This window comes from Phyllostomus discolor, chromosome 1, assembly GCF_004126475.2.
Source record: "Phyllostomus discolor isolate MPI-MPIP mPhyDis1 chromosome 1, mPhyDis1.pri.v3, whole genome shotgun sequence".
In the NCBI taxonomy this organism is placed as follows: Eukaryota; Metazoa; Chordata; class Mammalia; order Chiroptera; family Phyllostomidae; genus Phyllostomus; species Phyllostomus discolor.
The window spans coordinates 146,687,529-146,714,504 of NC_040903.2; the positions used below are offsets into that span (position 1 = coordinate 146,687,529).

At 47.3% G+C, this 26,976-nt stretch overlaps 1 protein-coding gene across 4 annotated transcripts in view; it reads left to right on the top strand.

The window, feature by feature from the left end:
* TEP1 (telomerase associated protein 1) overlaps positions 1-26,692 on the top strand; it is a 38,455-nt gene extending 11,763 nt beyond the window's left edge. For 2 of the 4 annotated variants that reach the window (XM_036031062.1, XM_036031064.1), the window contains exons 11-55: positions 1-91; positions 306-492; positions 2,691-2,859; positions 3,347-3,505; positions 3,647-3,724; positions 4,502-4,632; positions 4,957-5,016; positions 8,037-8,195; positions 8,860-9,036; positions 9,262-9,382; positions 9,970-10,094; positions 10,368-10,481; positions 10,567-10,684; positions 10,837-11,031; positions 11,160-11,335; positions 11,436-11,592; positions 11,703-11,882; positions 12,343-12,435; positions 12,745-12,877; positions 13,037-13,187; positions 13,432-13,565; positions 13,778-13,866; positions 14,139-14,253; positions 14,695-14,935; positions 15,127-15,250; positions 16,014-16,138; positions 16,244-16,343; positions 16,521-16,676; positions 16,810-17,022; positions 17,269-17,422; positions 17,518-17,730; positions 18,297-18,457; positions 18,691-18,804; positions 19,764-19,871; positions 20,229-20,361; positions 20,451-20,527; positions 20,630-20,762; positions 20,903-21,039; positions 21,195-21,319; positions 22,677-22,826; positions 24,913-25,009; positions 25,627-25,732; positions 25,839-26,032; positions 26,141-26,245; positions 26,455-26,692. In XM_036031062.1, coding sequence (XP_035886955.1) covers positions 1-91; positions 306-492; positions 2,691-2,859; positions 3,347-3,505; positions 3,647-3,724; positions 4,502-4,632; positions 4,957-5,016; positions 8,037-8,195; positions 8,860-9,036; positions 9,262-9,382; positions 9,970-10,094; positions 10,368-10,481; positions 10,567-10,684; positions 10,837-11,031; positions 11,160-11,335; positions 11,436-11,592; positions 11,703-11,882; positions 12,343-12,435; positions 12,745-12,877; positions 13,037-13,187; positions 13,432-13,565; positions 13,778-13,866; positions 14,139-14,253; positions 14,695-14,935; positions 15,127-15,250; positions 16,014-16,138; positions 16,244-16,343; positions 16,521-16,676; positions 16,810-17,022; positions 17,269-17,422; positions 17,518-17,730; positions 18,297-18,457; positions 18,691-18,804; positions 19,764-19,871; positions 20,229-20,361; positions 20,451-20,527; positions 20,630-20,762; positions 20,903-21,039; positions 21,195-21,319; positions 22,677-22,826; positions 24,913-25,009; positions 25,627-25,732; positions 25,839-26,032; positions 26,141-26,245; positions 26,455-26,577 — 6,201 coding nt within the window. In that variant the 3' untranslated portion in view covers positions 26,578-26,692. Of the gene's footprint in view, positions 92-305; positions 493-2,690; positions 2,860-3,346; positions 3,506-3,646; positions 3,725-4,501; positions 4,633-4,956; positions 5,017-8,036; positions 8,196-8,859; positions 9,037-9,261; positions 9,383-9,969; positions 10,095-10,367; positions 10,482-10,566; positions 10,685-10,836; positions 11,032-11,159; positions 11,336-11,435; positions 11,593-11,702; positions 11,883-12,342; positions 12,436-12,744; positions 12,878-13,036; positions 13,188-13,431; positions 13,566-13,777; positions 13,867-14,138; positions 14,254-14,694; positions 14,936-15,126; positions 15,251-16,013; positions 16,139-16,243; positions 16,344-16,520; positions 16,677-16,809; positions 17,023-17,268; positions 17,423-17,517; positions 17,731-18,296; positions 18,458-18,690; positions 18,805-19,763; positions 19,872-20,228; positions 20,362-20,450; positions 20,528-20,629; positions 20,763-20,902; positions 21,040-21,194; positions 21,320-22,676; positions 22,827-24,912; positions 25,010-25,626; positions 25,733-25,838; positions 26,033-26,140; positions 26,246-26,454 lie in introns of those variants that run through there. The other 2 variants (XM_028504225.2, XR_004904336.1) reach the window with 2 other exon arrangements.
* Positions 26,693-26,976: the final 284 nt, after the last annotated feature.

Sequence of the window (26,976 nt, forward strand, 5' to 3'; positions counted from 1 at the left end):
AAGTCTATAATCCACAGTCGGCAATTTCCATTCAGATTCCTTAATGCCCATGATTCCATCAATTACCTTGAGACTCAACTGAAAGCTAAAGGTATTATCTCTCTCCTTCCAACTCCAGCTCGTCTCTTCTGTCTGAGAATAGATGAGGCAGCAGCACTGGTATTTTTCAGCATCTTACCTTCCAGTCTCAGGGTGTGGGGTGGGCAGAGGTCAAATGGGGTTGGGGTGCAGGACTGGCACTGATGGGAAAGCAAGATGAGGAAACGGAAATTTCCTGACTCAAATACTTATCTGTTGCCATACAGCATTGCCATTTCCTTCCAACACACAACTGATGAAGCAGATAGTGATTAGAAACTCAAAAATTGTGAAGAGGCGGGCCTATAAAAGGGAACTTGATGACCTAAATCGTCGGAAACTTCGAGCAGCAATGATGATGCCTGTGTTGTATGAGCAACTCAAGCGGGAGAAACTGAAAACACACAGGACCAGGTGTGTGTGTGTGTGTATGGGTGTGTGTGTGTGTTATCTGGAAGCAAAGGGTGGGTAATAAAAGGTACCCTGGCAAGGCTTGGGAATCATCTCAGAATCCCAGCTTTGATTCTGGAAAGACATGCTTGGCAGTCATCCCAATGGCTTAGATTTCCCTGGTTTCAGTCATCTCTTGCACAACAAAATTTGTCTTTAACATTGTCCTCTAGAGAGATCATGAAACAAAATTTATGTCTGGGCCTCTGCTCTATTCTTTGTGATTGTTTCATTGGTTTCCATGGATTCTGTGAGTCTGTGAAGCATCTTCCTTTCTCTTTATGCATGCTAGTGTCTTCTTTGCTCCTGCTCTGGTACCCAGTTTTCTTTCTTTTCCTTCTCTGTGATACCTGTTTTTCTTTTTGTTTTTCTTTCTCTCTGTATTTTCTAATGCATTCACTTTCCTTTTTCTTTTGACACAGATATAGTTATCATCAAGCAGGCTCAAACACAGACATGAAACTTTCCCCAAATCCCAGCACCCTGTCCTTTCAGGTGCTTCAATAGTATCTTTATTTATTTCCATTCAGGGCAAAGGCAGGATCATCTAACCTTCTGGTAGAACTCACTGGCTAGGAATATCCTGAATCAGTGACCAGTGAACACAGTTCATTAAGAGTCAAGCTTAGGCTGTAGTCCAAACAGTGTGCCTTTGTTGGGCATAGCTGTGTATGGCTTTTAAGCATTTGAAATGTAGCTTGTTGGAACTGAGATGTGCTGGATTTTGAGGACATATGAAAAAAGGATGTAAAAGATCTTATTAATAATTTTTGTATTAACTGCATGTTGAAATGAAAATATTTTAATGTATTAGATTAAATGTAATATTAAATTCATTTCTTCTGTTTCTTTGTACTTTTTTAAATGTGGCTACTAGAAAATTTTAAATTATGTGTGTGTATAATTTTAATTTAATTTTAATTTTATTAATTGCAATTTAATTTTATTGGTTAGTACTGGTAATAACTACTGAATTCTAAAGATTAAATATATGAAAAAATTTAAACATGTACACAAGTAATGAGAACAGTTTAATGGACTCCTATAAAACTATTAGGCATATTCAATGATTATCTACATTTTACCACACTTCCTTTCTTGATCCTTCTCTTCTTTTCCCTTTTTTGAATATGTTTTCAAAAAACAAATGTCCAATAATATGATACATTTACTTCACTCTCATGTGTCTCTCTCTGTTTTTTTAAATCCTCAGCTGAGGATAGAGAGAAGCATTGATGTGAGAGAGAAACACTGATCAGTGATCAGTTGCCTCCTATATGCACCCCAACTGGGGACTGAACCCACAACCTAGGTATGTGCCCTGACTGGGAATCAAACCTATGACATTTTGGTGTACGGGACCAATGCTGCAATCAGCTGAGCCACCCGGCCAGGGCTCATGTGTCTCTTAAAGCAGACATTTATATAATCAGAACATCTAATCAGAATGTCTATCAATAATGTCTATGTTAATCAGAATTAATATACTTGACAAACTGAAAAGAATTCCTTGGTATATTATTTATAATCTAGTCCATATTAAAAATTTTTATTTGTCTCAAAAATATTATTTCACAGTTTTATTCAAGTCAGGATCCAAACATACACATTATACTTGGTTATTTAGTTTCTTAAATCTCTTTTAATCTTTTAATTGTTTTCATCCTACTGACTTACTGTCTGTGGTTTCTTCAATTCTGTAGTTGTCAGACTTCCATTCAACTCAATTTCTGATGTTCCTGAGTGATGGTTGTTCTATATTTTAGTTGTAATTTTGATGTGGTTGTGTGAAGAGGCGAGTCATGTCTGCCTACGTTGCTATCTTGACTGGAAGCTGTATTTGTTCTTTAAAATACAATTTTAAAATTTGTAGCAGTTAAACGTTGCCTCATGAAGCAAGTATAACAACTGATTTCAGAGGGTGGGTCTACAGATGACTTCTCTCCTGCCATGGTAATGGATTGGGAGAGTCCGGTAGAATGACAGCAAAGGGAAGCTCTGTCCCAGTGTTCTCTACCAGCAATGGAGGAGGGCTGTGGAAGGTGGGGAGGTAGGGGGTGGGGAAGACTCAATACTTGACTGGCAAGTGCTCATCTTCTCATCTACCTTAACATGGCAGAGAAACCCCTAAGTCCTTCTATCTGTGTGTTTCCTGCCTGCAGACAGTGGAAATATGATGGTGAGATGCTGGCTCGGTATCGACAGGCCCTGGAGACCGCCGTGAACCTCTCTGTGAAGCACAGCCTACCCCCGCTGCCAGGCCGCACCCTGTTGGTCTATATGACAGATGCCTCTGCAGACCATCTCTGTCCCAAAAGCAACCCACAAGGGGTAAAAAAAATAAAAGAAGCGAGGGGTTGATAGGATGCTGAGACTTCTCAGACATATCCTGTTCGCAGACTTGGTTCTCATAAGCAAGCAGGCATAAGCAAGCAAGTGAAACAAAGGACTTGTAATTGTTTCCCAGTGTCAGACCTTGGTCCCCAGGGGTAATTCCTAGAATGTGGTCTCAAGCCTGTTCATGGGTTATAGTACTAACATTTCACATTTGGCTGATATATAATCTCTAAATGTCTGTCACCCAAATATTCACTTTTACCTCCCTACATCCAAGTGCTGAATCTGGGCAGGGATCCTGTCCTCTCTCCACCTCTCTCCTGGCAGCTCTGCCTGAGGGCTGCTAAAAGTGCTCCCCTCCTAATTTGGGATTTTGTCCCTTTCCCCAAGCAGTGGATGTGTTTGGCCTTCAGGGCAGAATAGACAAGAGTGGATTTGAAAGTGAGGGAGTCTTATTTCACCTTGCCGCTTGTCCAATCAGCCTGCCCTGAACTACGTGTTGCTGTTGATTGGAATGATGATTGCGCGGGCAGAGCACGCGGATGTCTTGCTCTGCGGCTGGAGCACTGTGAAGACAGCTGTGATTAAGGCGGAAGAAGGTATCCTGAAGACTGCGGTAGAACTTCAGGCTCAAGTCCAGGTCAGTCACCCACCCGCACCGTGCAAAAATATGTGAATGGACACAGGCCTGGCAGCAGCCTGCCTAGTCAGGAAAGGCTTGAGTATGCACAGTTCTGAAGATCTCTCAGGCAACCACGTAACATGAGGCTTTTTCCTTCAGGAATTAAATGGAAATTATGAATGGTCACTGCATACTTTGGGGAAGTACCTGCTGTCTCTGGCTGCCCAGAGGGTTCCTGTGAGTACTGCCCAGTCCCTGAGAAACCCTCCCTTCCCCCACATTTGCCTCCACAACTAATGTGTCTCATTCCTCCAAGCTGGCATTTTAAACCATGTACAGTGCCCAGATCAACTCCCTGCTGGATGCAACCCCCAACCAGTGTTATGCTGGTAAATGTTTAACAACCAGCAATCTAGGAAAAATAAGTGTTGGTTAGTAGGATTTTTTTGGTTAACTAATTTCCATGGTGTAAATACTCCCTCCATGGTTGATTTCAAGATATCAGTGAACTCAGAGTTAAGAAGAGAAACTAAGTATTACACCATTGTATGTATAGTCTTTCCACAATACAGATAAAGTACATGTAAGTAAGATCAAGACTAGATAATGGTAAGATGTAATAAAATAATTAGAAAGTGATGAATTTTTATTTATTACCTTTGTTTTTAACGTTATTTATTTAACTGTAAGTTCATAAAATTTAGTATTTAATAGTGGCCATGTTTAACAACTGGCTCTCAAAATTCCTAAATATTTGGCAGTCAGCTCTCGGGAGCCGGAATGAGCCAGCTACCTGCACACCACTGCCCCTTCCCCCACCACTGCTTTGATGCCCTCCCAGTCAGGGTGCAATGGCTGCCTGGCCCAAAGTGCTCTCAGGAGAGGCAGTTATCTTCCTGCTCAGAATTCTCCAGATTCCCCCAGTTCTCGGAGAGCTCTCGATGTCCTGATTTCTTTAGCCTGTCTTCTGTTCCTTTGTTCCTTAGGCTCAGCTCCTCCCCTTTTATCTTACAGGTGGACAGGGTCGTGGTCTTTGGAGAGGCTTTGAATGACAAACTGATAAATGAGGCCAAACAGTTTATCTGGCAGCATGTGAATTCCAAGTGCCTCTTTGTTGGTGTTCTCCTAAGAGGGACATGGAGCAGGTACGGGCACTCACACACTTTGATTGCCCGATGCCAGAGAACAGTGATCCATATTTCTACCTTACTAAAGCGTGGGACTCTCCCACTTGCTAGGTACTTTCCCAGCTCTGCCTCTTGTGTCTGAGGCACTTTAGATGCAAAAAACTTTTCTGAAGTTTTCAGCCTAGCTCGTACCCCTTTGTGAGGGTCCACCCTAGCCCCAGGCTGGCACATAACCCTGTTAAAAAACACAGAGGTGGGGTGTCTATCCTAGGGTGTTAGGGGGCAGTGACTGTGTTCCTGGCACTGATTCTGATTGGTGGTGGCTTCTTCTTCCTTTGTCAGACCACCAGATTTGAATCCCAATGAAGTGACACTCTCAGGCTGTACTGACGGGATACTGAAGTGAGTACAGGTTGGGCACTGGAAGGGTTGGGGGTTTGTTAGAGCATTTTTGGGTGATATTTGTGGTGTCTACTCCATTTAGGTTTTTTTTCAAGGAAAATAGTGAATTCCTCTTCTATAGCAGTCTAGGCAGCACAGCGACACTGTGTTACAGAGACCCAGGCACCTTTTGCCTTATTGCTCCACCATTTTCAAATATTCTGCTTCCTCTTCATGGTACAAAATGACTGGTCCAGCCATCATTTTTGTATTGTATCTATTGGGAAAAAGGAGAAGGGACATGGGATATTGCACTGTTTGCTTTTAAGTGGACAACTCAAGAGTTGGTCACATTATTTCTATTTGTTCTGTTTTTTTAAAAATATATTTTATTGATTATGCTATTACAATTGTCCCATTTTTTTCTCCCCTTTATTCCCCTCTGCCCTGAACACCCCTTCCATTTAGCATTTATGCCCACTTAGTTCATGTCCATGGGTCACACATATACATTCTTTGGCTTCTACATTTCCTATACTATTCTTAGCCTTTCCCTGTCTATTTTGTACCTACCATTTATGCTTCATATTCCCTGTACCTTTTTCCCCCATTCTCCCTCCTTCCCCTTCCTGCTGATAACCTTCCATGTGATCTCCATTTCTTTGATTCTTTTCCTGTTCTAGTTGTTTCCTTCATCTGTTTTTGTATTTTTTAGGTTCAGTTGTTGATAGTTGTGAGTTTGTTGTCATTTTACTGTTCAGAGTTTTTGATCTTACTCTTTTACTTAGATAAGTGCCTTTAACATTTCATATAATAAGGGCTTGGTGCTGATGAACTCCTTTAACTTGACCTTATCTGGGAGGCACTTTATCTGCCCTTCCATTCTAAATGATAGCTTTGCTGGATAGAGTAATCTTGGATGTAGGTCCTTGCCTTTCATAACTTGGAATACTTCTTTCCAGCCCCTTCTTGCCTGCAAGGTTTCTTTTGAGAAATCAGCTGATAGTCTTATGGAAACTCCTTTGTAGGTAACTGTCCCCTTTTTTCTTGCTGCTTTTAAGATTTTCTCCTCTTTAATCTTGGGTAGTATAATTATGATGTACCTTGGTGTGTGCTTCCTTGGGTCCAAGTTCTTTGGGACTCTCTGAGCTTCTTGGACTTCCTAGGAGTCTATTTTCTTTGCCAGATTGGGGAAGTTCTTCTTCATTATTTTTTGAAATAAGTTTTCCATTTCTTGCTCTTCCTTTTCTCCTTCTGGCACCCCTATGATTCGGATGTTGGAATGTTTAAAGTTGTCCTGGAGGTTCCTAAGCCTCTCTCACTTGTTTGAATTCTTGTTTCTTCATTCTGTTCTGGTTGAACGTTTATTTCTTCGTTCTGCTCCAAATCGTTGATTAGAGTCCTGGTTTCCTTCCCTTCACTGTTGGCTCCCTGTCTATTTTTATTTCACTTTATATAGCCTTTACTTTTTCCTTTATTTTGCAACCATACTCAACTATTTCTGTGAATAGCCTGATTACCAGTGTTTTGAACTGTGCATGTGATAGGTTGGCTATCTCTTCATCATTTGGTTCTATTTTTGGAGCTTTGATCTGTTGTTTCATTTGGGCCATATTTTTTGTCTCAGTGGGCCTGCTATGTTGTAAGGGGCGGAGCCTTAGGTATTCTCCAGGGTGGAGCAACCCACATCGTTGCTGTTTGTGGGGGAGGTTGTCTGAGAGCAAACAATGACGCTTGCTCAGTTCTTGGCTGGCTTTCAGTCACTTCCCCCTACCCATAAGCAAACTGGGCAAATTGGGCTCTTCTGGTGCTAATTCCCAGGTGGGTGGGTTTGTGTCCATTGTAGGATCCTATGGGTCTCTTCAAAGAACTCTCCTGTGAGGCTGGGAGTTTCTTCTGCCACTGCAATCTCTACAGGTGTTTATAGTCAAAGGTTTTAAAGCTTTATTTCTGCCCATGCTGGAACCCTGGGTTGCACAGTTTGTCTCGCTACCCAGTTGTTCCTCCCAGTTTACCTGCATGCAAATGTGGGCATACTGGGTCCTCCAACTGCTGCCTTGATGTATGTCCTTTTGGCCCTGGCTGCCCTTGTCTGCCCCTCCTACCAGTGTGGATGAATGTTTCTTCTTTAACTCCTTGGTTGTTGGACTCTTATACTGTTTGATTTTGTAGCAGTTCTGGTTATTTTCTGTTTTTAAATTTGTTATTGTCCTTGTTTTGGTTGTGTGAGGAGGCAAAGCGTATCTATCTGTACCTCCATCTTGGCTGGAAGTATTTTGTTCCATTCTTGATCCAGAAGAAATCACATGCTACAGTTAGTTATTTATGCCAAATTTACAGAAATCTTTGTAGTTTTTTTTGTCCATGCTTAGCCATGCATAGCCTCATTTACATGTTTTCCTCCCTGCCTTTTCCTTTGGATGCCACCTATTGCCCTAATTCCTATTAGTAAGCTTCATGCAATTCTTCCTTCTTCAGGGAGCATTCAAGGCTGGTACAGAACTGATCCAGCTCTGACTAGGATGGCTTCATCTTTATACTTTTGCCCAGCCCAGTTTCCCCTGGCCCAGTAGAAAGCCTATGATAACCATGCATAACAGAAGGGACTAGAACTGGGTTTTTTTGTTTTCATTCATTCCTGGGGTTCTGCACCATCATTTGTTTTAAGTCTACAATCACTGCCTATGATCCTCTTTTTAAGGAGGGCTGGGGGACCTAACCTATCCATATCCTTGTCTCTTGTCTCCTTAGAAGACTTAAATTTTTTTATTAAAAGATTTTATTTATTTATTTATTTTCAGAAAAAGGGCAAGGGAAGGAGAAAGAGAGGGACAGAAACATCAGTGTGTGGTTGCCTCCTGCATACCCCCACTGAGGACCTGGTGCACAACCCAGGCATGTGCCCCAACCAGGAATCAAACTGGTGACCTTTTGGTTTGTGGGCCCCACACTCAATCCACTGAGCTACACCGGCCAGGGCAACTTTACCGACTCTGACTGTGGTGTTCTACTTTCATTCTTTTGGTTGCTATTTATTTCAGGTTCGTTGCAGAGCGTGGGGCCTCCCGTCTTCTAGAACATGTGGGCCAAATGGATAAAATATTCAAGATTCCACCTACCCCAGGAAAGACAGGGGCCCTGTCACTCCGGCCACTGGAAGAGAATACTCCAAGTCCCTTGTCTTCTATTTCCCAACGTGGGTCAGTCTATGTTTCTGTGCTTTTGTGTATTGGACGGGGCTGCCTTCAAAACCTGAAGAAACTCAGGGAACTGAAATTCTGGCTGTTCAGGTGCTACTTGCTCTATTCACCGAAGTATGCTTCTGCTTTCTCAGGCAGGGGACTCTCTAACACAGGAAATTGTCAGATTGTGAGCATGCCCCTTTCTCTGTTGGGGAAAGGGAGTCAGAATGTGAGGTGGGCAGCATACAGCCAGGGCTCAAGCAGGCGGCCTAGGAGCATGGGCTCTGACTTTTTTATCCTGGATTTGCCAAACATTACCTTGAATCTTGGGCTGCTAGTTTCTTAATTTTTTAAGCTGTAGTTTCTTGATCAGTAAACCAGAGATAATGATTGTGTTCATCTGACAGTGTTGTCATGAGCCTTCCCTGGGCAGATAGTAAGTGCATCATAATTATTATCTGACAAAGGAGGGGTGCGAGGGAAATGGCAAGTGGGATTTAATGTCTAGGGCTCTGCAGCTGGGGCTACAAACAGCTTATTCTCTGGAGGCCTGCTGGACACCCTCCTGCCAGCTGTTGTACCTGGCTCATGTTCGTGCTGAAGGGTGATCATGGCCTTGTCTGTGGAATTGGGCTGTGGGGCTGATCCCTAGATTGAGCCCAACACTCTGCTTGCCCTGCAGGTGGCGCAGCATCCGGCTTTTCATTTCCTCCACTTTCCGGGACATGCATGGGGAGCGGGACCTGCTGCTGAGGTCTGTGCTACCAGCATTGCAGGCCCGAGCTGCCCCCCACCGCATTAGCCTTCATGCCATTGACCTGCGCTGGGGCATCACTGAGGAGGAGACCCGTAGGAACAGGTGTGGGGACCACAGAGAAGAAGGGCTGGGTGAAGGACTGGAGTGGTGGCACCAAGGTGGGCAGTCTTGGGGCTGTAAGGTTGCCTGAGAGCTGAGAGCAGTGGATTGCTCCTAGTATGCTAACAAGAGCAGCCTGCCTTTATGCTGCTCAGTTGTGAGCCAGGGCCCTGGCTCTCCATTTGTGCCTGTGTTCCCTGATGTGATGCTCCATAACCATGCCTGCAGGCAACTGGAAGTGTGCCTCGGGGAGGTGGAGAACTCGCAGCTGTTTGTGGGGATTCTGGGCTCCCGCTATGGCTACGTTCCCCACACCTACAACCTCCCTGACCATCCTCACTTCCGCTGGGTAAGGCAGACAAGGCTGGAGCAAGGTCTGGGTGGGGAAGCAAAGGTTGGGACAGGAGTGGGGAGAAGCCATGGTTTGCCAAGACCTCTGGGATTATGTATAAGCAGGTCCTTGAGACTTGAAGTGAAATGCAGACAGAAGGTTCTGTGAGTGGCCAAGTCCTAGATGAGGGAATTCCTTTGAGCAGTACCCCTGGTGACCAAGGGATGTGAAATTAAGAGGCCAGGTCTGTTTAGGTTTTGCCATCAGATGGATCTGGGTTCTGTTCTCCCTTCAGTCCTTGTGTGGCTTTCTGGGAAATAGTTTATCCTAATCTGGCCTCAATTCCCCCATATACTAGAGAGAAACACTGACATCTACATTGCTGGGTTATTTTGAGAATTAGAAATCTGTAAAAAAATGCTCAGTACATGATGGGCATTCAGTGAATGTTAGCTGTTTGCTATAGTCTATTGGCTGGTGTCTGGAGGGAAGGAGGAACATTAGTCCTTCAGGAGAGGAAGGAGCTCTGGGGTGTTGGCAGGTCTCAGGGGAGGGGTTAGAGTGAGGTGGAATGAACCCTGCCTGTTCTCTGCCCTCTCCCTCAGGCCCAGCAGTACCCTTCAGGTCGCTCTGTGACAGAGATGGAGGTGATGCAGTTCCTGAATCGGGGCCTCCGCCTACAGCCCTCCGCTGAAGGGCTCATCTACTTCCGGGATTCCAGCTTCCTCAGGTACCTTCTTTGGGCTCCAGGTCTCGATCTCTGCAGAAGGCCAGACAGGCTCAGTGGCATGTCTTTTCTTCCCATAGTCAAGAGTAGAGGAAGGGGAGCTAGAAGAGAGAAACAGGGCTGAGAGGGCTTGCTGTTGCAGCACCAGATTAGCCTTGAAGTTGGGAGGTCTCCACTGGAGGAGTTCAGGGAACCACAGCCAGGCCTCGTGGCTGGGGGTGGAGAGAGGCTGGAGCCTGAGTCCAGCAGCATTCTTGGGGTTTCTTGGGTGGTCAGCTCCGTGCCAGATGCCTGGAAACCTGACTTTATTCCTGAGTCTGAAGAGGCTGTACATCGGATCTCAGAACTAAAGAGCTACCTGAACAAACAGAAAGGGGTTACCTGTCGCAGGTGAGCTGGGGGAGAGGAGAGCCCCTGCACAGAGGTGGTGAGGGGATCTCTGCATTGACTCTGCTTGTGCTTGCTTTGCCCTTAGATACTCCTGCAAGTGGGGGGGTGTGGCAGCCGGCCGGCCCTATGTTGGAGGGCTGGAGGAGTTTGGGCAGTTGGTTCTGCAGGATGTGTGGAATATGATCCAGAAGCTTTACCTACAGGTCAGTGGGAGCAGTGGTGGCCTGGGAGTGGAGAGGAGGTAGAGTGTTCTGGATACTCCTGGGTGGGAAGTAACTTTGTGGGAGCTCTGAAACTTGTAGTCCTGGGTTCCTGAGGAGGATGGACATATAGTCACAGCCCCATGTGCCCTCAGCCTGGAGCCCAGCTGGAGCAGCCAGTGTCCATCCCAGATGATGACTTGGTCCAGGCCACGTTTCAGCAGCTGCAGAACCCACCAAGTCCCGCCCGGCCTCGCCTTCTTCAGGACATAGTACAGCAGCTGCTGCTGCACCAAGGGAGTCTGAGCCTTGTGACTGGGCAGTCGGGACAGGGCAAGACTGCTTTCCTGGTACAGAGTCTCAGAGGCCTGGGCAAGAGGGATGGAGGGCTATGTGGGCTAAGGAGGGTTGAGGATGTGGGACCAGGGAGTTTGTGTATGTAAAATGTGACCCTGTTTTCTCTTTCTTTCCCATACAGGCATCCCTTGTGTCAGCTTTGCAGGTTCCCAGTGGGGCCAAGGTAGCCCCTTTAGTCTTCTTCCACTTCTCAGGAGCCCGCCCTGACCAGGGTCTGGCCCTTGCTCTACTTAGACGCCTCTGTGTCTATCTACATAGCCAAGTGCAAGAGCCAGGTGCCCTTCCCAATACCTACCGGTGTGTATCTTCCCCATTAGCCCTCCCTTGCTGATACTGCATGATGCCATCCCTGCATCTCCCTCTCTGGCTGACCTTGGTCCTTCCGCTCCACATACAGGGGATTGGTGTGGGAGCTGCAGCAGAGGCTGCTGCCCAAGGCTGCCCAGTCCCTGCAGTCTGGCCAGACCCTGGTGCTGATCATCGATGGGGCTGACAAGTTGGTGGGCCAGCATGGGCAGCTGATCTCAGACTGGATCCCAAAGACCCTCCCCCAGGTGAGTGTGAGAAGGAGGTGGGAGTGGGATGCAGCACGGAAGAAAGGGGCCTCCCTAACCTTGCTCTCCTTTTCCTTCTACTTCCATAATCTTTTGTCCAAATATCACAGGGGGTACACCTGGTGCTGAGTGTGTCTAGTGATGCAAGCCTGGGGGAGACCCTTGAGCAGAACCAAGGTGCCCATGTGGTGGCCTTGGGGCCTCTGGAACCATCTGCCCGGGCCCGGTTGGTGAGAGAGGAGCTTGCTCTGTATGGGAAGCGCCTGGAAGAGTCGCCTTTTAACAACCAGGTTGGATTGAGGCCAGGGCTGGTGGGTGTGTGGGGTGGGTCTGGGAGCTGTGAGGACCAGGGTGCTGAGGCAGCCAGCTGCCCCACACAGATTGGCTGCTTCTTGTTTTCTCAGGAACTCTGTGCCAGGGGGAAGTTGTTAAGATAACTGATTTCCCAGCCTTTTACCCTGGTTAATGGGCTCTCTAGGGCTCACCTGGGTGAGGGGAGGAGTGAAGCCGTGGTTATTGGATGGGGTGGACTGAGCCACATTGGATTCCACAAGAGGCCAGCTGGGCAGAGCAGCATAGGGAAGGGGAGGCTGTGCCCTAGGTGACGCCGTGGATCTTGCCACTGCTGAAGGTTCTCAGAGGAGGAGCTGCCTTACAATGGGCTTTGTTCTGGACTGGAAAGCAGGGGGTTGTGGGCTGGATGTGGGCAGGCTCTCTGGTACCCATGTTGAGTCCTCTGAGTCTCATCAGATGCAGCTGCTGTTGGTGAAGCGGGGGTCAGCCCTGCCGCTCTACCTGCGCTTGGTCACTGATCACCTGCGGCTCTTCACACTCTATGAGCAGGTTGGTTGAGGATGTAAACCCCCACTCCTCATCTTCTGAGTCCTAATCCTACATCCCATCTCCATTTAGCTTCTTTCATTCCCATCTTTCGCCTTCTCCCACCATTATCTTTTGACATCTGTGTTCACTTATTCCCCATCCTCACGTCATTCCCAGCCCTGCTTTTCTCTTCTCCCACCTGTTCTCCCCTCCCCTACTTTCTTTTCATCCTTTCCCATGGTTTCTTCTGCTGCCCCCTCCCCTCCCTACAACCAAAGCTGCCTCTCCCTCGCCCTGCACTGACTGCAGCCTGTCTCTCTCCTCTCTCAGGTGTCTGAGAGACTTCGGACTCTGCCTGCCACTGTCCCCTTGCTGCTGCAGCACATCCTGGGCACCTTGGAGCAAGAGCATGGCCCTGATGTCCTTCCCCAAGCCTTGGCCACCCTTGAGGTCACACGCAGTGGTCAGCGCTTAGGGAGAATTGGGAGGCTACAGGCTCAGTGGTTGGATGACCTTGGTTCACTGGGGGTCTTTGTGAGCAGTACAAGGAGGGACTAGGTGTCCTGGGGATGGGGGTATACTGTGTGGTTTGGTAAGAGCCTCAGAGAGCTTGCATTTTCAGGTCTTACTGTGGATCAGCTGCATGGAGTGCTGAGTGCATGGCAGTCTCTTCCCAGAGGGACCAAGACCTGGGAAGAAGCAGTGGCTGCTGGTCACAGTGGGTACCCCTACCCCATGGGCCCGTTTGCCTACCTCGTCCAGAGTCTGCGCAGGTACAGATGACTCCAGCTGACCTCCTGTGTCTTCCCATCTTTGAGCCAGAGCCTCATGTGATCTTTTCTTCACCTCACCCTTCCCTCTGTGTAGCCACTGACACCTATTTCCCAGACCCTGGATGGCTCCCACTCAACTTACCACAGTGTAAGATGGGAATGGGAGCCCACAGCTGTGTCAAGATCCTCACTGATGGGCCTCCTCCCTCTGTTCTCCTTCCTTCTCTCCCTCACATGAGGACAGTTTGCTAGGGGAGGGCCCCCTGGAGCGGCCTGGTGCCCGGCTCTGCCTCCCTGATGGACCCCTAAGGACAGCAGTTAAATGTCGGTATGGGAGGAGGCTGGAGCTGGAGCGCACAGCGCATGTCCTCATAGCAGGTAACTACAGCCCAGATTAGCCCAGGGCACTGAGTGTGGGCCCTGAGCCCGAAGGCCAGGACCACCCACCGGTGCTCCCTATCTATCTGCTGGCCTCCTAGCCTACCACCTGAGTGGGTGGATGGCTTGCTACAGCCTGAAGGATGTAATCTTTGGAAATGTGTCAGAGCTAAAATCGCCTCAATGTTTGTTCCTCTGACCCATACCTCCAGCTCAGCTCTGGAAGACCTGTGACCCTGATGCCTCGGGCACCTTCCGAAGTTGCCCTCCCGAGGCTCTGGAAGACCTGCCTTATCACCTGGTTAGTCCTCACATCCCATAGGCACCTTCTCCCAAGCAACTACTTTGACTGTTCAGAGACCCCTCTCTCCCTAGATGACCTCTATCACCATTGCCATTATCCCCCTCAAGCTCCCTCTACTTTTCTGCTTTTGGTTTTCTTGCCCTCCTCTTTCAGATCCTTTGTCCCAGCTCCTAGATCTAGGTTCCAGCTGTACAGGCTGGGCTAAGACTAGATTGACCCTCCTCACCAGCCTCTTCACATCCCTAATGAATCCACTCTGACCCTCTCAGCTCCAGAGTGGGAACCATGGCCTTCTTGCAAAGTTTCTCACCAGTCTCCACGTGGTGGCTGCACACCTGGAACTGGGTCTGATCTCTCAGCTTCTGGAAGCCCATGCCCTCTATGGTGAGATGAGCTACTCTGTGGTATCTTCTTTGAGATATGGAGTCCCTGGGTGTGTCTGTGGGGAGCCTGCTCAGAGGGGAGTGTAATGGAAAGAACAATCCAATTTCTATTCCAAGTGGGAAATGCCAAGAAGATCAGCAATTGAGTCCCAGGAGATCTTTTGCCTAAATATCTTAGATGAGAGGTTCTCAAACTTTATTTCATGGGCTTAAAATTACCTGGGAAACTTGTTCAAATTGAAGAGCTCTGGGTCCATAGATTCTGGTTACCTAAGGGATGGAGTGGGGACCAGAGATTTGAACTTTTAATAGATGTTCCTGATGCCCCAGAGGGCCACACTTGGGAGACTTACCATTTCAGATACACATGTAGTTGTATTTGGTGTTGAGGGTCATGGGGGTCCAGGCTGGCTTCCCATTGACCCTCTGCATCTCTTCCTAGCTTCCTCAGTCCCTGAAGAGGAACAAAAGCTTCCTGAGGCTGACATTGCTGTATTTCATACTTTCCTGAAGCAACAGGCTCCCATTCTGGGTCTGTACCCCATGCTCCTGCCCCAGCAGGCAGCCAACCAACCTCCAGACTCACCTCTTTGCCACCAGGCACCCCAGCTGTCCCAGCGGTGGCACCTCCAGCGCATGCTACGATGGCTAAATAAACCCCACACCATGGGGGGCCAACAAAGGTAAAATCCTTAATTCCAGACTGTGGTAAGCTCATCAAAGAGCAAGCTGCAGCCCTTTCTGAAACTGGTGAATAAAGGAGAGATCAGATCGTGGAGAGGAGGATTCAGGCATAGAAATGCAGAAATTAGTTCTTGTTTGCTTCCTTTCCCTCATTCCTCATTTCCTCCCTTTCTTCCTGCTCTGTCTCTAGCTCCAGCCTGTCCCTGGCAGTTTCCTCATCCCCCACAGCTGTGGCCTTCTCCCCCAGTGGGCAAAGAGCTGCTGTGGGCACTGCCAATGGAACAGTTTACCTGCTGGACCTGAGAACCTGGCAGGTATGACACTCAAGGTGGGGCAGTTTAGCTTCAGAAAAGCCTTACAGCCTGCCCTGAGGCCCTAGACAGGCCAAGCCCCCCCTGCTGTCACTGTGTTTGATTCAGCCACTTTACTTCCCTCACATCAGATCAAAAGGACTTGGCCAAAAATCAATCACACAGCAAATATTTGCCACATACCTTTCATTCAAAGCACTGTTTTTAAGCATTGTAGGGAACTTGGGGCTTAAGACATTGTCTTTGCCTGCCAAGTGGTTAGTTTTGTTGTAAGAAGAGACATAGCAGATAAAATGGAACCAAAACATAGCCGTGTCTCATAGATTCGAGCTGAGATGCACAGTGACCATAGGAGATAGGACAGAGAAGGGCCTTCTAGTTTGAGTGAGGAGGAGCCTGAGCAAAGACATGGGGGGAGAAGGTTTCCTGTAAATTGCTGGGAACGATTGCAGCAGAGGGTACTTAAAAGCTGGAAAGGTGGGTGCATTTGGAGTGGAGGACAAGGTATGGCCCCACTGGGATCCCAAGCCCCTTCTTAGATCACAGCTTGGCCTAGGTCTGGAGAGGGACCCAAAGCTTTGGACTTTTAACAGATGTTCCTAATGTGGGGCCAGAGAGCCACACCTTGAGACTTACGTAGAGATGCAGAGAGCCAGGGATTCCAGCCCTTCTTGCCATGGCCTCCCATTGGGTTGGGGCTAGGAGTGGCTGGACATGGGGAGGTCAAGGGAATGTTTTGAGCATGCTGCCCCACTTACTCTCACAGGAGGAGAAGTCTTTGGTGAGTGGCTGTGATGGGGTCTCTTCTTGTTCATTCCTTTCGGACACTGCCCTCTTCCTTGCTGCCTTTGATGGGCTCCTCGAGCTCTGGGACCTGCAGCATGGTTGTCGGTAAGGGGCCTTCCATGTCCTGTTTGTGGGAAGCCCAGGGAGAGGGGAATGCGGGGAAGCCTGTGGCCAGAGGGCCTGGGGCCTAACTCTGTGTCTCTGGGATAGGGTGCTCCAGACCAAGGCTCACCAGTACCAAATCACTGGCTGCTGCCTGAGCCCAGACCACCGACTGCTGGCCACTGTGTGCCTAGGGGGATGCCTGAAGGTAATGACTGTGGAAGTCATAGTTGTCATCAAGCGCAGAGTCGGCCTGGAAGGTTCTGTCAATGTGGCATAGGCTGCTGACTGCTAGGCCTGGGGAAACCTTACCTACTGGGGGCGGGGGACTGAGGAGCCCAGGCACCTGTCTTCAGCACCTGATTCCTCCTCTTCTCTCTTCCAGCTGTGGGACACAGTCCGAGGGCAGCTGGCCTTCCAGCACACCTCTTCTAAGCCCATGAATTGTGTTGCATTTCACCCAGAGGGGCAGGTAATAGCCATAGGTAGCTGGGCTGGCAGCGTCAACTTCTTCCATGTGGATGGACTCGAAGTCATCAAGGTAAGAGGTCCTGAGGGAGGCGCATGAAAGGGTGGCAGTGGAAGATGGGGACTGATGGACATCCATGTTCTGTGTCACTGTGGGATGTGTTGAGAGCAGGCCCTGACATTTCCATTTCTACTTCCCCGGGTAGGAACTGGGAGCTCCCGGAGCTGCTGTCCGTACCTTGGCTTTCAATGTGCCTGGGCGGGTTGTGGCTGTGGGCCGGCTGGACAGGATGGTGGAGCTGTGGGCTTGGCAGGAGGGGGCACGGCTCGCTGCCTTCCCTGCCCACCATGGCTTCGTGGCTTCTGCCCTTTTTCTGCATGCCGGGTGCCAGTTACTGACTGCCGGAGAGGATGGCAAGGTCAGGTTACAGGGGGGCTGGTGGTGGGTTATGGCGAGGGAGTAGCAAAGACAGGGAATATTTGGGTGGGGGTGGGCCTTTGTTGAGGGGACTGTGGAGATAGTTGGCTGGTGTGAGCTTCAGGAAGAAGGGTGTGGGTGTGCACACAGACATCTCTCAGAAGAGTGTCTGGAGGGAGGACTTTAACAGGGTGGCTGTAACTTGGGTAGAAGTGGGGTATCTTTAGTCCCTTTTATTGTCCCTCAGGTTCAGGTGTGGTCCGGGTCTCTGGGTCGGCCCAGGGGGTGCCTAGGTTCCCTTTCTCTCTCTCCTGCCCTCTCCGTGGCTCTCAGCCCAGATGGTGATCATGTGGCTGTTGGTTACCGAGCTGATGGCATCAAGGTCTACAAAATATCTTCAGGTACAAAGGGAGAAAGGATGGGGTGTTTGAGCCTTTGGAAAGAGGCCCCCCCTTTCCAAGTATCTGTCTCTCTCTTGTTTTCTCTCATTCTCTAGGCTCTCAGGGGGCTCAGTGTCAAGCACTAGATGTGGCAGTGTCTGTACTGGCCTGGCTAAGCCCTAAGGTGTTGGTGAGTGGTGCCGAAGATGGGTCCCTGCAGGGCTGGGCACTCAAGGAAAGCTCCCTTCAGTCCCTCTGGCTCCTGTCCAGATACCAGAAGCCTGTGCTGGGACTGGCTACCTCCCAGGAACTCTTGGCTTCTGCTTCAGGTACTGCTGGGCGGTGGGTAGGGCTGTGAATCATTGAAAATACACTCAAAAATTTTTTTACAACTGTCAAAGTCCTTTTAAATGCATTTATCTTGTGCAATCAGTCTAGACTGTTTCTTCTTGTTCCCTAGCCCTGATTCTGGGACCTCTTTGTAATTTTTATAGTCCTTTGAGTTTCTTCTCAGTGGGAGACTTTTCTGTGTTAAGGGATGGGTTTCCCTCAAGATGTGAGAGAAGTATGGAAGTGAAAATGCAGAGTGGCCTCAGTCGTCTCTAGGCAGGAAGCTTGGGCAGAGGAGGGTCTGGAGATGCGGTAGGGAGTTGGGGAGGGACAGCTGCAGAGCCAGTGCTGGGAGTGCCTGCCATCCTGTCCTGTGACTCAAATGATGACTGACACTTGTCCAGAGCCTCTGTACAGCCTGTGACTCATTGCTACCCTCCCCTGGAGCTGTGCCTGTAGACATATCCTCAGTCCTCAGCCTCCATGATTGCTTTTGTCTTTGGCCTCAAGGCCTATCTTGCTTCCTCTCTCAGGGAATTTTGCTTTTTCCTTATTTTCAATGCAGAGGATTTCACAGTACGGCTGTGGCCAAGGCAGTTGCTGACACTGCCACAAAAGGCAGAAGATTTTCCCTGTGGCACTGAACTCCAGGGACATACGGGCCCTGTAAACTGCTGTAGCTTCAGTACTGATGGAGGCAGCCTGGCCACTGGGGGCAGGGATCGGGTAAGCTGCAGAAGGATGCAACTCCCAGGCCCTGCTCTCTCTGGGTATCCAGCCCCTCTGGTTCCTGGATTCCTCAACAGCCCAATTCCTTTTGCTTTTCTGGGCCTTTTGATTTGCCCACCCTCCCTTCCTTGGTACTCCCTCTTTCCTTGAAACTTTCTGTCTGTAATGACCTTGGTGTTCTTGCCTCCCTCCCATGGTCCTGACTCCTCTATCTTTTGGGAACTATCCAGAGTCTCCTCTGCTGGGATGTGAGGACACCCACAGGCCCTGTTCTGATTTGCTCCTTCCCTGCCTGTCACCATGACTGGGTCACAGGTTGTGCCTGGACCAAAGACAACCTATTGGTGAGTGAAGAGGAGGAGTGATGCAAAGCTCAGGCGGGTTCCTGGGGGAGGACAGCACCTTCCATCTGACCTTCCATCCTTTTCTAACCCATTTATAATGGTAATAACTAACATTAATGGTAAGAGCTAGCAGTTATTGTGTGCCAGGCATTGTCTCTTTACATATGTTGTGTCATTTAATCTTTAAAATGCCCTGAAAAGTAGATATTGCTCTTAACTGTGCTTCACCTACAAGGACATTCAACTCAGATAGATTAAAGACCATTTCCAAGGCCATGTAAGTGATTAAGCTGAGCCAGTAAACTTTTTGATAAGAAAGCTCATGCTCTTGACAAGAACACAAAACTGTCTCCCAAGGGCTTAGGATGCCCCATCCCTGCAGTAAAGGGCACTACTGTTATTTCTTTGTTTGAAGGCAAAAAATGAATCTCACATTATGCACTTGAGGTTGATGAAACCTAATTGTCCAAAGGAGAATCCCCATGTTGTTCTTTAAAAGAAATGAGGAAGGAGTGAGAGGAAGTTGAATAGACTTGCCAGAGTTTGTCCTCTCCCTGTCTTCTAGGCAGCCAAATTTTTCCTTGACATTGCAGACATTTCAGCCTTTGTCTGGGTTTGTTGACTCATATTATATTAATAACAAGGACAATAGCTACTATTTATTCATTGCTCATTGTATTCCAGGCAGCTGTGCTAGATCATTTATCTATAGTGGCATCAGCCCCACAGCAACCATGTCAGATAGGTGCATTGTCATTATCCCAGTTGAATAGATGAGAAACCTAAAGCTGAGAGAGATGAACTTGCCCCAGGTCACAGGGAAAGGAATGGTGGAGCTAGGATTTGAACCCCTGACAGCCCATGTTCTTAGTCACAAGATGTGTTGCCTTCTATTATAAGCAGACAAAAATGCTGGAGGGATGCTGATAATCCCACTTCTCTGACCTCTGACTCCACAGGTCTCCTGCTCCAGTGATGGCTCTGTGGGGCTATGGGACCCAGTGTTGGGACAGCAGCGTGGTCAGTTTCTGGGTCATCAGAGTGCTGTGAGCGCCATAGTGGCTGTGGTGAGAAGGCAATACAGAGCTCACTGGGGGTCTCAGGAAAGGGTGCTCTGGGAGACTGGATGCATTGGGTATCGAATCCCAAAGGCAAAGAAACATCAAGATTAAGGTGCTTGGGCCTGGATTAGAGCAAGGTTGGGGTGTTGAGTCTGATGGTTGGTGTGAGGGGAGGGCAAGCATGAAAACAGCATCTTAGATTTGTGACCTAGTGGGAGGATTGCAGCCCTGAGCCCCCTGGCTCTATGTCTTTAGTTCTCCTTAATCTTTAACATCATTTAAGCCCCTAATGCTCAGCCCACACCTCTGTGGTAGGAGCCATAATTCCCATGTCTTGCTTAGTGTGACTCTGCTCTGGGGCAGGAGGAACACGTGGTGTCTGTGGGCCGGGATGGAACCTTGAAAGTATGGGACCATCAGGGCGTGGAGCTGACCAGCATCCCTGCTCACTCAGGAGCCATCAGCCACTGTGCAGCTGCCCTGGAGCCCCGTGCAGGTGATAAGAGTCAGCTACCTCCCTTCCCCGTTGCCCCTTCCCTTTGATCCTGCTTCTCCCCTTCTCGCTTATTCTCTGTGTCTTATCAGCGGGCCAGCCTGGGTCAGAGCTTCTGGTGCTGACTGTTGGACTGGATGGGGCCACACGGTTGTGGCATCCACTCTTGGTGAGTTTCCTGAAAGGACTGGGGTGGCAGAGGTGGAAAAGGTATAGCGGGATAACCTGTGCTTCAACCCCCTGTGGTCCCTTCTCCATTCTTTCTTCCTAGGTGTTTCAAACACATACTCTCCTGGGACACAGTGGCCCAATCAATGCAGCTGCTGTTTCAGAGGCCTCAGGCCTCTTGCTGACCATCTCAGAGGATGACTCCATACGGCTCTGGCAGGTACCTAAGGAAGCAGGTGAGTGAGATATGGAGGGAGGTAAAGTATGAAGGAAGGTTGTGTAACTGGGACCAAGAAGGTCAGGGGTAGCCTGGTATCCCCTCTTGCATCCCAGCAGTGGTCCAGCTCCTAATGAATATCACTTCTCTTTTCTCCAGATGAGACAAATACACCCAGGAGTCCTGCAGCCATCACTGCTGTGGCCTGGGCTCCAGACGGTTCTGTGGCAGTGTCTGGGAATCAAGCTGGGGAACTGACCTTATGGCAGGAAGCTAAGGCAGTGGCCACAGTACAGGTGAGCTGGGGCAACCTCAGATCCTGCAAATTCTGCCCCAGTTATGTATTTAATGGTACATACCTGGGTTGGTGGTTGCATAGATACATGGGAGAGGAAAGTGGCTTAATCCTGGTTTCTCAGAAATATTGAAATGAACTTGTTGTATATACCAGGCTCCAGGCTGCATCAGTGCTCTAATCTGGTCCTCGGTGAACACCTTGGTTGTTGTCAGTGCTAATGAAAAAGTCAGCGAGTGGCAAGTGGAACTACAGAAGGGTTCAATACCCAGAAATTGCAGGTAAAATGAAGCAACTGGGTTAAATATGTGATAGGAACGGTAGTCTCCCTACACCCAGGATTTTACTAAAATCACTGCACCTATACTTCTGAACTAGGTCAATACCATGTTAGTTATTAGGCAGAAAAAAGTCCCTGGGAAACTGTTTTCTGCTCCTTGTCTCAACTTAAATAATAATTATTAAGTGCCCACTTTATGCTAAACTCTGGGCTAGACAGGGTGAACTTAATTTGTTAATTAAGAAAGCTCACAGTAGAGGAGGGTGCATATAAGTAAACTGTCAACAATATTCAGAGTGATCAATGCTGCAATAAATATATATATGTATATATGTGTGTGTGTGTATATATATATATATATATATATATATATATATATATATATATAAAATTCCTAGGGCTGCAGAATTTGAGAAATTTAATTTTCTTTCTTTTTTTTTAAGATTTTATTTATTTATTTTTAGACAGAGGGGAAAGGAGGGAGAAAGAGAGGGAGAGAAACATCAATGTGTGGTTGCCTTCCACGCACCCCACTACCAGGGACCTGGCCCGGCAACCCAGGCATGTGCCCTGACTGGGAATCATACCAGTGGCCCTTTGGTTTGCAGGCTGGCACTCAGTTCATTGAGCCACACCAGCAAGGGAGAAATTTAGTTTTCCAAAGAGTTGCTATTGGAGGTTGGGCTTAAAGGATGAGTAGGAGTTTTCTGGACCAGTAACAGAAGGGAATGGAGTTGTAGGAAGAGGAAGCAGCATTAACAAAAGGCACAAAGGCATGAGAGTGCGTGGTGTATTCTGAGTACATATAGCCATGTCTTTGGATTCTTAATGGGAGGTGGGGGCAGGGAATTAGATTGAAAAGATAAAGAGGTGCTGGCCTGTAGAGGGTACAGTGCTCATAATTTTGAGTAGAATATTGATCTGAATTTTAGAAAAAGAACTTGGGTGGCAGTAGGAGGATGGGTAGTAGTAGAGAGATACTAAAGGTAGGGAGACCACTTTTATAGCTGTTGCTATAGTCAGGGAAGATATAATGTGGACCCTAATCTGGACAGTGGGGATGAGAAGGAGAGATACAGATTTAGGTGTGTGTTACAAATAGGATCCACAGTGTTTTTTAATCAGTTGGAGGTCAGGAGGGAAGGAAAAGACAAGAACATTAGAGATTCCTATTCTGAGGAAGTAAGGGGATGATGATGATGAATACTGATATAAGAAAATCAGAAGAAGAAAGAATTTGTGGGTAAAATAATACATTTTGTTTTTTACTTCCCTCCTGAGGAATTTATGGGGGACTGAGGGGCCTGAGAGAGGTAGACTAAAGTAGGATCTTTCTCTGCCCATGTGCCTTTTTTGAGGTACAGTCTTCACCTGAACCGAGTTCTGCAGGAGGACTTGGGGTTCCTGACAGGTGTGGGCCGGGCCCCTGATGGTCATTCACTCATCCTGGCCAATGCGGATTTGCAGTTACTGCAGTTGAAGCCAGGGGATGGTCCCTCTGAAATCTGGTAAGATCCACAATGGAGTTTCCTCTCAGGCTGGACAAAGAGGAACGGGAGGTTAGTAGTTACCCTGAGGTTGGGTCTGATGGAAAACTACAGAGAGGTGTTCTTGGGGTCTTACAGAGAGGTCTTACAGAGAGGTGTTCTTGGGTTCAGTCTCTTTCCTTCTTTTTTTTAGTATATTTTATTGATTATGCTATTACAGTTATCCCATTTTTTTCTCCCCTTTATTCCCCCCTACCCTGCACCCCACCTTCCACCAGCAATACCACCCTTAGTTCATGTTCATGGGTCATACATATTAAGTTCTTTGGCTTCTCCATTTCCTACACTATTCTTAACCTCCCCCTGTCTGTTTTGTGCCTACAATTTATGCTTCTTATTCCTTTTCCCCCATTCTTCCCCATCCCTCCCCACTAATAACCCTCCATGTGATCTCCATTTCTGTGATTTTGTTCCTCTTCTACTTTTTTGCTTAGTTAGTTTTTGGTTTTTAGTTTCAGTTGCTGATAGCTGTGAGTTTGTTGCCATTTTACTGTTCAGAATTTTTGATCTTCATTTCTAAGATAAGTCCCTTTAACATTTCATGTAATAAGAGGTTGGTAATGATGAACTCCTTTAACTTGACCTTGTGAGAAGCACGTTATCTGCCCTTCCATTTTAAATGATAGCTTTGCTGAATGGAGTAATCTTGGATGTAGGTCCTTGCCTTTCATGACTTGGAATACTTGTTTCCAGACCCTTCTTGCCTGTGAGGTTTCTTTTGAGAAATCAGCTGATAGTCTTATAGGAACTGCTTTGTAGGTAACTCCTTTCCTCTTGCTGCTTTTAAGATTCTCTTCTTCTCTTTAATCTTGGGTAATGTAATTATGAAGTACCTTGGTGGTGTCCTCCTTGGGTCCAAGTTATTTGATTCTCTGAGCTTCCTGGAATTGTATGTCTATTTCCTTCACTAGTGTGGGGAAGTTTTCCTTCATTTTGTTTTCAAATAAGTTTTCAATTTCTTGCTCTTCCTCTTCTCCTTCTGGCACCCCTATGATTCAGATGTTGGAATCTTTAAAGTTGTCCCAGAGGTTCCTAAGTTTCTCCTCATTTTTTTGAATTCTTGTTTCTTCATTCTGGTGATTGAATGTTTATTTCTTCGTTCTGCTCTAAATTGTTGATTACAGTCCTGGTTTCCTTGCCTTCACTGTTGGTTCCCTGTATATTTCTCTTTATTTCCCTTTGTATAACCTTCATTTCTTCCTTTATTTTGCATCTGTACTCAACCATTTCAGTGAGCATCCTGATTACCAGTGTTTTGAACTGTGCATGTGATAGGTTGGCTCTCTCTTCATCACTTAATTGTATTTTTTCTGGAGCTTTATCTGTTCTTTCATTTGGGCCATATTTCTTTGTCTCTGAGTACCTATTACATTATAAGGTGCGGAGCCTTAGGTATTCACCAAGTGGGGCAACCCCTGTTGCTGCATTGTGGTGCTGTCTGTGGGGGAGGGATCACAGAGGGGACAACGCCACTTGCCAGCTTGCTTGGCTCTTGTCCCACTTTCTGTCATTTCCTCCGCTGCCCACAAGCAAATTGGGCCTTTCTGGTGCTGATTCCTGATTGGGTGGGCTTGCGTACATTCTAGGACCCTGTGGGTCCCTCCAGTGGTCTCCCCTGTGAATCTGGGCATTTCTCTTGTTGCCACAATCCCCACAGGTTTTTATAGCCAGAGGTTTGGAGGGTTTATTTCCCTATGCTGGAACCCTGGATTGCATGGTCTGTCTCACTCCCTAGTTGTTCCCCCCAGTTTATCTACACACGAATGTGGGACCACTTGGTCCCCAGCTGATGCTTTGCCACATGTCCTTTCTGCTCTGGCTGCCTGTCTCCACCCCTCCTATTAGTCTGGATGGATGTTTCTTCTTTAACTCCTTGGTTGTTGGACTTCCACAGGATTTGATTTTCTGGCAGTTCTGGTTGTTTTTTTTTTTGGTTTTACATTTGTTGTTGTCCTTCTTTTTGTTGTGTGAGGAAGTGAATCATATCTGCCTATGCCTCCATTTTGGCTAGAAGTCCTCTAAAGTCTCTTTCCTTCTTGTAAACCAGGAAGATGTATACAAACTCTCCTATGATGTTGTCTACCCATCAGGACTATGGTGTGTTTGCCCTGCAGTCAATGGTCCCTGGATGTCTTTCTGTCTTAGTAAGTCCTGTTTGGGTGTGTGTTAAAGTACACATTTGTCCAGACCAATATTTTAAAACCTTGGGGAAATTACAGAAGATAAAAGAAAGGGCAAGGCAGTTGGTTCCAAATCCCCTTCTCTTCATTCAGCTGGAGAAGTTATAATTAAGAGTATTATGTATTGGATTTTCCTCTAAGAATTCATTGATAGAAAAAAGGATTCTAGTGTTAAAGAAAATTGTAAATCTAGGTGTTTTCTCAATTACATTTTTGTCTCTCTTGTCTTACCACTGTATTCATGTCTGGAGGAATACAGACATATCTCAAAGATGTTCTGTTGGGCGAAAGAAGCGAACCACAAAAGAGTGCACATGACATGATTTCACTTAAGTGAAGTTTAAGAACAAGCAAAAGTAATTTTCCAGGGTGATGGAAATGTTCTACATCTTGATCTAGGCAATTATTTTGTGGATCAATACATGTGTAAAAATTCATGGAGAATGCACATTTTACTTTACATATCTGGGTTAGAGTTAAAAAGGAAAAGTCCTGGCCATTCCAGAAGAGAAAAAGTTGCTGTTGTCTGGGAGGGTTAAGTGATACAAGTAGGCTAAACAATATGATCTGTCCTTTCACAGAGGCAAAAGGAATCTGGAGAGTTTGAAGAGCACCTAAACTTTGTTCTGAACTTAGAGAATCCTAGTGGGACCTTAATATCAGTAACTCAGGCCAAACCTGAATCTGGTGAGTGGTGGTGGGAGGACCCACGGAATCCAGAGATGGCTTCGGGGAGGATGGTGGATGCTTCAAGGCCTGAGACCTGGCTCTGACTTTGCCCTTGAAATGGCAGAATCCTCATTTGTGTGTGCCAGCTCTGATGGGATGCTCTGGAACCTAGCCAAATGTACCCTTGAAGGAGAATGGACCACAGGTAACATCTGGCAGGAAACAGTACAAATGCCTGGAACCCAAACTTCAGAAGAAGACTCATATATGCATAGCTGGCCAAGAACCGCAGAGCTAAAGACACGGCAGTGTAGAAAGGTGAGTTTGAGGGAAAGGTCACAAAGCTAGGGGAAGAGGCTCTAGGTCTGATCCTGATACTTTCTGCACTAAAGAGGGCCCACCATACTCTTATCTTTCCTCTCCGAGGTTCACTTGGGCTCTGTCACAGCCCTCCATGTGCTGCCGGAGTTGCTGGTGACAGCTTCAAAGGACAGAGATGTGAAGCTGTGGGAGAGACCCAGTATGCAACTGGTAAGTGTGTGTGTGTGCATGTGTGCAGGGAGGGCTGAAGGGATGTCACAATAGAGCCAGCTTGGGATAAGAAATTTTAAAAGATCAAAATTTTACTTTCTTCTGTCTTTTTTGAAATAATGTGTGACTAACCTATTCCAAATAAAATGCATTAATGTGAGAGAAAAACAAGTTAGTAAGGAGACCCCTGTTTTTTGTTCCCATTGTAGCTGGGCTTGTTCCGGTGTGAAGGGGCTGTGAGCTGCCTGGAACCTTTGTTGGGGCCCAACTCTACCCTGCAGCTTGCAGTGGGAGACACACTGGGCAATGTGTACTTTCTGTCCTGGGAATGAAGATGCACACTCCTCAGGCCAAAGATACTGTTTGTGCTAGAGGTGTAAGCCTAAAGATATCAATGGCGACTTCTTGATAAAATTATAAAAATAAAGTGTCAAGAAATCTCAGGTGCAGTCCTGCTTGTGTTCTCATGTGGATTTGGACCAAGAGGGAAGAAAATAGATGTTATACGGTCTTTTTTCTGATTTAACATTAATTTTTACTAGAATTGCAAGAAAGTGAACCAGATCTTCAGTAGATATTCTTTGACACTAGGTTTTAAAATTCTTGTGTCATTTGCTGGGCCCAGCAGTCAAAGATACCACTCCTGCCATGAGGAGGCATGAGAGTGATGTTGGCCAGCACTGAATTTGAATGGAGAACCGGAGACCTCTTACTTGGTCAAGAAGGGATAA